Genomic DNA, 12,119 nt, shown 5'->3' with positions numbered 1-12,119 from the left:
TGTACCTCTGGTGCAAATTACTGACCTCTGTCATCATTTTAGGTGGGGGAACTTGCACAATCGGTGGCTGACTAAATACTTTTTTGCCCCACTGTATATGAATAAAGATGTGGTTTGTTTAGAATAGTATAATGGTTTTTCAAACATATGAATGATGTATTTTAGAAGTGTTATAAAATAATACACAAGACTATCTATAATTTGCATAATTACATCAATGTTCAAAAATACTGTTGGCCACCAGTGCTACCCCTCAAACCTCTTAGTATACACGTTTGGTATCAATGTAAGACTGTTAAAATGGTGTTAAATGGTTAAAATGTGCCGTAAAACTATTGCCGCAAACGGAAGCAGTAGCACAAATGTATTCCAACAGCCGAAAAGTCATCCACTGCAAAATGAAGAATGTTTTAAACTCTGCATGTCAACATCTTCCCACACACCAAAGAAAATGTTAAATAAAACAGCTGTGATACCTGATTCTTTGTCAATCGTTTTTATAGTCACCGTCTAGACTTTTTTTTCTGTAATTTGGGGTCATCACATTTTAATTTTACTATTTTTATATATTATAAGCACAAAAGAACAATTTCAATTGTTTTATTATTACTCGATGTCCTTTTTCGTTATGATCTTTTGTTTGCTTTTTAAAGGTCTAGTGTTGACCACCTGCTGTGACAGTATTGTCATTGGTCAAAAACCTCTGCGTGCAACTGATGGTTAAAAAAACATGGTTTAAATAAAACATTTTAATTCATTCAGATTTCTTGTATTCAAAGCAGAAAAATAAATATTGAATGAGCATGCCAGTGCAAATTTAGGCACTGTATAGTTGAAAACAATTTTTGTTTTTTGGAGGTTATTTAAACATATCGTGATATATATTGTGTATCGTGATATAATCAAAAAAATATTGTGACATTAGATTTTCCTCATATTGCCCAGGCTTAGTTCACACGTATATAAACGTCCCATTCTTAATTCATAGCGTTTAAAATGATGTTGGCCTGCCTCCTGTATAGGCCTGCACAATAAATCTAAAATTTATTGTCATCGCGATATCAGCCTGTGCGATGGGCCCATCGCAAAAGACGGCGTAAACGGCGATAATTGGGTAACTTAAAATGTTTACACACGTGCTTTATAGAATTTACCAATAAAAGAAACCCCTTTACACATTTGATCAGTTGAATAGAGCCCTTCACGGCATTAACCAATCACATGGATTAGAGGTGGGGAGTGAACAACACTGCAGCAACGAGTCAGAGTTGTAATGGCTGAGAGCGAGACACATGACAAGAATGCTACTGACTATGAACTCGTGGCTTAAAAAAATAAAATAAAATAAAATAATAATAATAATAATAATAATAATAGTACCTCGCTTAATTGGAGGTACTTTGGATTTGATAAAGACGACGTTCTCCAAACACAGGTACTCTGCAAAACTTCCTGAACACTTGTGGCAACCACCAGAGGAATCACGACTAATCTCCACTATCATCTTCAATACAACCACAGAGAACTGTTTGAAGAGTTCCAGAAAGATAGGGCTAGCCAAACAAAGGTTGCTAATGTTAAGACAAAGAGCACAGCAATCCAACAGCAGTCTCTGTATCAGATTTTTCAAATGGAACTCCTTATGAGAAAACGTCGAAGCGGTATAAAGAAATAACAGAGGCCATTACACATTTTTTGGCTAAAGACATGATGCCTATAAATACAGTTAGCAGAGAGGGCTTCACCAGTCTAATACATAAAGTGGACCGGAGATACCGCATCCCCTCACGAAACTACATTTCCCATGTCGCCATTCCACAAATGTACGAAACATGCTGCAAGACCGTCATGTTTGAACTAAGCCAAGCTGAAAACTACGCAAGCACTACAGTAAAGTTTCCTCTCCAGTTTTGACTTACATCATAACTACTTGGTGAGTGGTAAAATGATGAACAACTGCATTGAGATCATTTGCAGTATAATTTAAGTTATGTTTATTTAAAACTAATGATAGAGACCGGGAAGGATGTCTTTTTTTATGGGGGTAATGTTTCAATGTTAAAGTGCACTTTGTTGTTACACTGCTCATACAGCAGCTTTCTTTAAATAAAACTGTTGCAGTAAAATGGAAATTATGTATTCATTTTTTTTTTTGCTATTTATTTTATCGCAAGTCATATCGTTATCGCAATATTGATCAAAGTTATTGCACATCGCAGGTTTTCCTAATATCGTGCAGCCCTACTCCTGTAGCTATAACAGCTTCAACTCATTTAGGAAGAATTTCCACAAGGTTTATTCCTAATCGGTTCCACTTTGTTATGATACCACTAACAGTTGACTGTGTAATATTTAGTAGCAAGGACATTTTTGTTGCACACTCGGAACCCTATCGCGATACCATATTGGAATACACCAAGCTCCTGAGAGTGCCCCATTCTTTCACAAATGGTGTATATATCAGCCCAAATGCAAAACAGACTAAACTGTTTTCTTTCATGCTAGTGTCCACACCCTGGTGCAAAATTTGGATGCTTGGTTTTAATGAAATTATTAATTTTGAACGGCAAAAATACAGCTGCTCAATTTTTTTTGAAAAAGCACAAAAATCTGCACAACTTCACCATTTAATACTCGTCGCCTGTTTACTTCCCCTTTGACCGGAGAGATAGAGGGAGAGATGGATAGTGGTGTCATAACTAGGGATGGGTACCGGTATCCGGTGCCATGATGGCACCGGTTCTGACATAAACGGTAGTAACCAGACCGAAAAGCAGCGCACATTTCGGTGCTTTATTTCGGTGCTTTTTTTCTCCTGAGCTGTGATACACTTTAGATTCTAGCCAATCATTTTACGTTTCCGAGGATAGTAGGCGGGCCCAGGTACGTACGTTCTTTTAGAGCAGAGCTACAGATTAAAAATGCCCAAGGCGAAGCGGTCAAAAGTCTGGCTGTACTTCACAGCAAAAGATGCAAACTCAGCAGCCTGCAACAAGTGCTTTAAGGTGATACTGTGCAAAGGAGGTAACACCTTGAATCTGATGAAACACCTGGCGACGCATACCGCTTTTTTCAAAGCCGAGAAATGCACCGTACCTACTCCGTGTGTGGTGCCTGTTATCGGACCTGGAGTTATTAACATCCCCCAAGAAACGGAAGAGTAGAGTCCTGGCCCCTAGCCCTGCCAGTGTAGCAGAAATGATGACTGATGATGATGGCAGCAGCAGCCGTTCTTCTCTGCGTGAGTAGCTTAATGTTGTTCGTGTGTAATTCGTATCTACTTAATGCATGTAAGGTGAACTAGCAAACACGTCGTAGTTACATGCGGCTGTCTTCTTGTTTGATGGCAGATACTCCCTTCACCCTGGCCAAAAAGGCTAAAATGACCAAAGAAAAAGTGGAAAACAGTTAAACATGAGAGGTTTTTGGACAAAGTTTGTGTTTTTTCCATTGTTTAAGCACTGCTTCCAGCCAAGAGTGATACCATATATGCCCCATAGCTGCAGAAAAGGCTAACATTGTTATCTTTTTACAAAAAAACAGCTGAACATGAGAGGTTTTTGGACCAATTTTGTGTTCTCCATTCTTTAAGCACCGGCACCGTTTCAAAAGTACCGGTTTGCCACCGGTATCGGATAAAACCTAAACGATACCCATCCCTAGTCATAACATCTCTGGACTGGTAACTGCCATTTATAAACTAATATGTTTAGAATATATTCGACCAGCTACTTTTTCTGGTGCCGACAAGCAAGGACAGCAATGATTAAACATTGCTGTCAGCTAGAGGTGTACATCCCTAATTTTAACAAACTGATGAGACCCCCGGAGACTGCAGTTTTTTGATTCATTTACTTCAATTTACTAAAAGTACACAAGGCAGAATACCTTCATTAGATGAGTCATGATCTTCACTATCTCTTCCATGGAAGGCCGCTGAGAGGGGTCTTTGGACCAACAGCGAGTCATTAGGCTTTCAATGGGCTTGGGCAAATTCTTGATTAAAGGTGGTCTTGTGCCTGAATACAATAAAAAGAAATAACTGGTCACACGCAGTTACAGGGAAAGACATATCTGCATCACACAACACAAAAGAAATAAATATTATATATTACTGCCTCCCATTTTTTGAGTCAGTAGTGCTGCATCCAGGATGCAATAAACTGCAAGGACAGCTGAAAAGGTCAACATGTCTTTTACCCCCTCTGCCAACATCTTTATTTTGACAATCGTCTAGCATGCATGCCTGAGCACTCTTAGTGGCCGACAGCTGGATGTGACCTCTGCATCACCCACGACAAACAAACACACAGACCCACACAGTCAGACAGGAAGAGTGACTCACCATTGTGCACAGCCCACATAATGCGAAAAGCTGGCCCTCCGATTTCATCGAAGGGCTTCCTGCGGGTGATCACCTCCCAAAGAATGATTCCCCAGCTGAACACATCACACTTCTCGCTGTAATTGCTGCCTGTGAGTAGAAAGAAACCCACAGCAACAATTAGGTCCTTTTCAAAGAGGGGAAAAGGCTCAGTCTGACATCACTGACTGATAAAGGAAATTCTCTGCGGAACATTTGACAAGAGAGCGAGGAATGTGCCTGACAAAGGCAGCAGCTTTTCTCTTGCTTTCAGTGGGGAGGAGGATGAAAATAAGGGAGCCATTTTCACCAAGGAACGGCTCCTGTGTTGCTTAATTATGGAGCCTGTTATTGAAGAATTAAAGTGCACATCATACACCTATTTCAAACTTGCTGCGCTGGGTTTTTCTGATAACATTCCACACTGATGCAAATTAGTTGTGAGGGGTTCACTGAGGGGGCAAAAGCGGGTTGTTTAATTGCACTGGAGTCTTGCAACATGCATCCAAAAACAAGGCAATGACTAGGAGTAATTCATCTTTCCCTGTGACATCCTCTAATCAGTCTCTTATTGTAGACTTACATTAGGCTCTTGGTTGTGTAAGAACAAAAATTCTGCGTTTACAGAAGAAAAGCCAGTACAGCATGACTCCATTCATCATCTCACTGTCACTGGTTCGGTAGCTACTATCAATAAATAAGAGTATGGTGGAAGTAATCTATAGTATAATAATAATAATCATAATAATAATCATAATAATAATAATAATAGCAGGACCCATCTCCAATTAGATGAAACATGACAAAGATGATGAGGCTGAGGTAATTAGAAAAACACATCTCAGTTTTTCTTGGCCAAAAAATAGGAAAACATTTCAAACAGCTGTAATACTACTCATATTTGCCTTCAAATACTTCTGGGGCCATCCATGCTGCACTTCCTTTGTTGTTGGTCATGTGTGTCTGAATGTCACATGCTGTTCCAAAGTCACAAATCTTCAGCACAGTGCCTCCTGCCACCAGAAGTAGACTGAAACAAGGAAGACATACATCCTGTTAGCAGCAAAAAAGTGCCTTGAACTAAACAACATAGGACTAACTGTAACTAACTTCAGCCCGGTTTGGTTTAAAATGTTTCTTTTTAAAAAGTACTAGAGGAATGACAGTGCTCGGCTCTTACGACTGTTTGAGACAAAGGAAATTCTATAGTAATAATGCAGGAAATAAATTCCTGTACAATATTGGATAGGTGACAATTTGTGACTACAAGAGGCTTCATTAATTCTATAAACTCTCCAAATGATCTACACAGAACAGGTAAGCTGATCCTCTCTTCCTACAGGATACTTATTAGTAATAGGTTAGTTTTCTTGCTTTTTTTTTTTTTTAATTAATGCTGGAAGTGTTGCCTCTGGTCCTTCTGAGACAATGGAATATAATCCAGATATCACAACATATTGCATTAATTACTGCATCCTATATAGCAGTAAACAATTACATCAAATCTACCACTATTCTGTATTTCCACGTTTTCTTTTTTTAAGTGCAACACATTTAAAGGGTTTCCACAGAGGAAATGACCATGCAATAAGAATAAAGACAGTCTTCACATAATAATGAGATTTCCATCCTGTGTGGATGCCCTGCAAGAGTTGGCATTTATAGAGGGTGTGTTAGTCTGAACCAGCTGTTATAAAGAAGATGCGAGTAACTCTATATGCTGATAACACAGGTTTTCTTCATGGTATTTACCACTTCCTTTGATCAGGATTTTACATTGGTGGCATGTAATGCCATTCCCTGAATCCTGAAGCTGCCAGATTGAATTGCAACCACTGCTTTTCATTTCCATTTTTTCCATCTAAGCTTTCCATAATCAATGAGAATATAATCTGAATAAGCCCAAAACAAAATGTATATCGAAGTAAATAATGTCTTTACACCTTCCCATTTTGCCTGTATCAGACACATCCAAATGTCGTTCATTTATGGCCAAAATGTTTTGGCTAGTTATTTAAGGGTTGGAGTACACTGTCTTGCTAATTTCTTCTTCTTCTTCTTCTTCTTCTTCTTTTTTGAAAAATACAGCATTTTATCAAATTCTCTGATAGTAGGATTCGTATCATGAGAGAGAAAGAAAAATGATATATTCTGAACATGTCACAATTCCAAACTTTCATTAGCATCCTAAAGGTAAATAAAAAGAGCCATAATAAAATAAGAAAAACAAAATACAACACACATTTTACTGTGACACTTCCACACACCTCAGCATTCCTGATAGGTCGCAATAAATGTCTGTTAATATTAGGGCTGCCACAATTAGTCAACTAGTCACGATTACGTCGACTAGTAAAATCGTCGACGACTGATTTAATACTCGACGCGTCGTTTGAAGCTTTGTAAGATCACAAAAGACGCAGGAATAAGTAGTAGAATTTAAGAGTGTAATAACGGACTGAAACAGAAGATGGCAGCACTGCATGTACAAGGATGCCAGCTGCCGTTAAACCCCGAAGAAGAAGAAGCTGTGCCCCAGAATTCATAGCGCGGCCCAGTGCAGTAGTCAACAATGGCGGCAGCTAGTTAGTTTTAATATTACTCTTATTATTCTTTTTGGGTCACAAAATAAAGTTTAACATATTTTCAGGTGAGAATGTAGCTGTGTAAACCTCAAATATCTGCTCAGTTTATCAAGACACCACATATTTTCAAAAGCGCTCTGACGTTTTCGGAGACGTGCGTTACCCACTAGCTATCGAGCTAGTGGGTAACAGACGTCTCACCAGCTCGATAGTTAGCCGGGGTTCAAGGCTCATTAGAGCCTGTGAGAACACCGGACTCCCGGCAAATCGTTTTCAAACCCACCGCCGTCTTTCACTACTCAGGTTAAACATATATAAGTCACTTAGATAACTTAAAAATGTTATTGTTTGGCTTTTTTAGTATTTTATTTGTTCCTGAGTAAATCGGTTTGGCTGAGAAATAAAGTTATAGTTTTTACACAGCTGAATAAACGTCAAGCAAACAACTGATTATCAGAAGTATGAGATGCTCGAGAATATACTCCGGTGTCTTGTTATATTTTAGATAGCAAGGAGCAGGCGGCTGAGTTTATTTAAACTTCACTGAAACAACCTGCAGATTTCATTAAAATTTAATAAACTATCATCTTGTCTTTATTTTTAGTTAGCACATACCATAAACACTTCAAACTGTAAGCTAATGAGTTAGTTATACAAGAGCAGATGCGTGCTGGTGCAATAAGCTGTACGTTTTACGTCCAATGGATGCATGATCTGATTAGTCGACTAATCGCAAAAATAATTGGTGACAAGTCGACTATCAAAATAATCGTTTGTGGCAGCCCTAGTTAATATCTTGAGTAACTTTCAACTAAGTGGCTTACAATGCCATGCCAAAAAAAAAAAAAATTGCCTCTACATGTTTCTCAAAAGATACCAGATAGTTTAACAAGAACACAATATAGTACAAACTGAATCAAACTACTTTAACGAAATAATTTGCTGGAAACATAAAGGAGTGTGTGAGGTGAAAAGGTGCATACTTGGGTGGTTTGAGGTCCCTGTGAATGAGAGCCTTTGGTTTCATGCCATGGAGATAGGCCACACCCTGGGAACACTGTAAACACCAGCTCATAGCATGGGAAGCAGTGTAATAGGGGAGGGGTTCAGCACCATGCAGTACTGTGGACAAGAAAACACAGTCTCAAACAGCGACCACAGACAGCATACCTTCAAACCAACTAGGCAAAGTGTGGGGTCCCTATAGTAATTATGACACTGTCATATGGACTGAAACACCCATGTGCATTTTCACTATAGCTTCTTTAAGAGTACTGACAAAAAGCTATTACTAGCCCTCAGTGTCCCAGCAGATGCACCTATGTTATAAATTTGAAACAGCCTGGTGTTATTTTCACAAGGAGTGTTACATTAACAGCTTCTAAGACATAATTTAGTATTTTTGACACCAGGAGGAACAGAATACCTGTAAATAATGATCATTATTATACAATCATATTTAAAAATATAATTCATATTAATGTTTTTATTTAAATGACAGCAGCATGTTTAAAAATGCTGGAGAAATATCTTACAACTTACTAGGTTAATTTGAAATTCAATCGAGTATTACAAGACATCCCAGGAGTGTATATTAGTTCACCAATCAAAATAAAAATAAAAATGAGTGTTTGTCAACATAAAATTTCAAACTCATTGGGGATATTATCATTACTGATTATCAATAAAGGGTGACCCTTAATAAACATTCTGTCAACCAAAAATGTTCACCCGAACAGCTAACAGATACAAGGCCTAAGCACACGAAGAAACATATATGCACATTAAATACCCACAATGACCCTCTAACAGCATATATATTTTTAAGAAAAAATTATAATATTAATGACATTAATTTTGAGTAACTGATATAAAATAATGTGTATTTTCTCATTCAACCATATACATGTGACCTGACTCTGTAGTAAGACTAAACTGCCTAGAGTCTCATTTGCAGTGGAAAAGAGGTTGAGGTTCAAACTCTAAATTTGTAGACATCCAAAAGCATTGTTTCAACAATATCTTATGACTGGATTTCAAAGTGTCAGCATATTTCACCATGAAATGTAATCACAACACAAACTGAGCTATCTGCAGCCTTGTTAGAAAAACTCACTTTACACTTCATTTTGTCCAAATTTATTCCGCAAAACTAATTTCAAACTCATCTTCACACAGTCATTTTTACACTATCATGTCCACCATGATGCCATTGGTGTAAGCATATTTCCATCATCACAACAATTGCCAGCCAAAGTCAGAGACCAGGAATTCCATTTGCGTACAAACACACGCAATATCATCAAGAACAACAGGACTTTTCGATAGTTCTCAGCATTTGTTATATTTGCTTCACTGCCCGCAATGTCCCACAAAACTATGTCCAAAAATGTAGTTTATGAAAATTTATTATAAGCAAACCACTAAGAACAGCAAACTACTTTGTCCCAAAACCTCATTCAAGTAAACCTGATAGCTACAAGGGGAAAACCCCAAACTCACTGAAATTCAGCGAAATTTGCCCCATAACAATTCTGGCAAATTTTAAGTACAACTGAGCACAGAATATTTTATGAACATGATACAAATTAGTACTAATAGTGCCCTCCATAATGTTTAAGACACAAGTTTTTGACGTTTTGTCTCTGAATGCTACCCAAAATGAATTATATATAAAACAGTTGTGACTGAAGTGGAGACAGCTTTAATTCAATTTTTTTAAAACAAAAAAATGGCTTCCTTCTTGAGTTATCACATTCACAAGATTTTCAAAAACTTGACCTCTGACCTTGACCTTTTAGTTGAGGTCAGAGATTTAAATTTGTCCCCCTTTTGCAGAGGAAAAGCCCTCACCTGGCCAGGAAACTGGCCCTCACCTGGCCCAACTGGCCAGGTGAGGGCTGCTCCCCTCTTATTTCATGATATTTCATTTCTGAAGTGTTGAATTTGCTTTTCATGGTTTGAAAGTTAGGGGGAAAGAGATTTCGCAAGAAAGGGAGGCCATCATTAGGCGGAAAAATTCAAATAAACCTGCACCTATCTGACATCCAGTAATCCCAGACTCTGCTGCTACATGACAACAAATTGCTTATAAAAGCACTCATGGTAAACATAAGAAACAACAAGCCTAGATATACATAGGATAAGTCTTTTAACTTATTTGAAAATGAGGCTGTAAGAAATATATGTATGTAATTTATTTGCAGAAGGTTCAAATACTCAATTTTCATTCTTACTGAAAATGTTAATTTAACTGTCTTAACTGTACGCACACAAATTATTTTATTACTGATCAATTTTATACCCCACCAGTTCCCAGGTTTATCTGAATATTTAGGTATGTGCATGTAAGGGCTGCATGTCGCTGTGCAAACATGGACTTCTAACGAATCAGAAAAGTGGCTGAACATGCAAACAACTGGAGGATCAACTCAACAGGGCTGTGTCTGTCTAAAGCAGTGTTCATTACTAGCAAAGCAAAATAAATGGTGTAACATGTAACACAACCATAGTGTTTTCTATTAAAACATATTGACTCACCATTATATAATGATCCACCTTCTGCATATTCCATCACAAGGCAAACCTGCAGTGGAAAGAACACCATCAAAAACTCAAAATCAACCAAATAGACCAAATAGTCATTGTTATCCTAGTGAACTTACTGGACTATTGCAAGAGCCATACAGTTTCACAATGTTGGGGTGATTCACACGTGAAAGTTGTCTGAGCTGGAGATGAAAAGGAAAGGTTACACACAGGCAGGCTGTTGAAATAATCTTGAGAATATTTCAATAACGAAAAAATACCTCAACAATAAAGGCTTTCCTCTCTGATTCACTCTCAATAGTCTTGATTGCAACATCTTTTCCTTTCCATTTTGCTTTGCAGACGACCCCAAAAGCTCCTCTCCCCACCACCTGAGAACAGGTAGTTAGCATCAAAGTTACACTCACTAGGTAAGAGCTTCATCGAGCTGACACTAACTGTTGTCATGCGCTAGTGACACGAAAAACAGCAAAAATAATCCCAAGTTACCTCCTCAACTTCAATGTCCTCATAATTGATTTCTTCAAAGGGATACCCAGGTGGTGTTTCAAGCATTTCCGCTGGTGGTAACGATAGAGACATTACTAGCTTAGGTCAGCTAGTAACTTACTATGAAAACGAGCAAACAACACATAGGTAAAAAGCTCAATATTAATAAATAATAAATAAATCAGCACAAGGATACTTAGATAGGTTTCAAGACATCAATTGCAATTACGCAGTCGTATTTTTTTTTTTAACGTAACTGCGTAATTGTGACTGATGCCGTAAGGAGACATGGCTACTCAATAAAACAAACACGTTACAGCCTTCAAAAATGGCAAATTGTCATTCTTTGGCCGGCTGTCAAGCACCGAAAACGGATCGGCGTTTGCCTACCTACTGTCAGTTCCCTTGATGCAGTCAAGGCTAACCGCATAGCATAACTAGCTCAGTTATGCAGCTGCTACGAAAAACTACTGGAGAAAATAAGTGTTTAAAGTTAGCTTTTTGCATAATTAAAGATCTGGGACGACAGAATAAGACTACACCATTCCTCACCAGAGTCTGACACTGTCACAACACAACCTTAAAAAAGACAAGCAATTCGAGGCCTGTTAAAATAGCAGCTTACGTTAGCTGGCTGGCCCGGTTGGTAACGCTAGCTACCAGGACTTTCTTAGCTTCAACAATCCAACTCTTCGTAGATGACTTGTCACCAGTGCCGGTTATGTGGACATGGGGATATTTTCTACTATTCATGTAAAAAAAAACCTGGAATAACGTCCATTTTTATAAAAACTGTTTTGTCTATCCACTTGACAAACAAGCATAACTTTTTGACAACTTGTGTAGCTGGCTTGCTAGGAATGTATTTTGATTCTTCGCAGGGGAGAGGGGGAGCTCCACCAGGAAGTGTGTGCGTATTGTAATTCTGTCCCCCGAAAACCAAAAAAGGTACGGAAGCGTAATGCATTAGCTTCAGAAAATGAAGCATTCCCCCCCCCGTAAATGACATAATTAGTTCGGATATAACACACAAAGAAAAAGTAAGAAATTTGTTTTCGTGTGGAATATTTCTTTGTTGTAAAGATGTTTCTAGAACAAGTCCTAAACTAGATCTCAGGACAAAGACAGTTGTT

The 12,119-nt window shown here is 38.1% G+C and overlaps 1 protein-coding gene across 3 annotated transcripts in view; it reads right to left on the bottom strand.

The window, feature by feature from the left end:
- The window catches only part of map3k7 (mitogen-activated protein kinase kinase kinase 7), a gene marked incomplete in the record, with an annotated part of 28,229 nt that extends 16,324 nt beyond the window's left edge, over nt 1-11,905 (bottom strand). For 2 of the 3 annotated variants that reach the window (XM_042228297.1, XM_042228299.1), the window contains 9 exon segments: nt 3,889-4,019; nt 4,346-4,474; nt 5,269-5,393; nt 7,932-8,070; nt 10,489-10,534; nt 10,614-10,679; nt 10,758-10,868; nt 10,987-11,106; nt 11,612-11,904. In XM_042228297.1, coding sequence (XP_042084231.1) covers nt 3,889-4,019; nt 4,346-4,474; nt 5,269-5,393; nt 7,932-8,070; nt 10,489-10,534; nt 10,614-10,679; nt 10,758-10,868; nt 10,987-11,079 — 840 coding nt within the window. 3 annotated transcript variants of the gene reach the window in all.
- Between the last annotated feature and the right edge of the window lie 214 nt (nt 11,906-12,119).

Source organism: Haplochromis burtoni, unplaced genomic scaffold, assembly GCF_018398535.1.
Source record: "Haplochromis burtoni strain Fernald_Lab_line unplaced genomic scaffold, NCSU_Asbu1 Contig_317, whole genome shotgun sequence".
Classification (NCBI taxonomy): domain Eukaryota; kingdom Metazoa; phylum Chordata; class Actinopteri; order Cichliformes; family Cichlidae; genus Haplochromis; species Haplochromis burtoni.
This window is presented reverse-complemented; position numbering and strand designations above follow the sequence as displayed.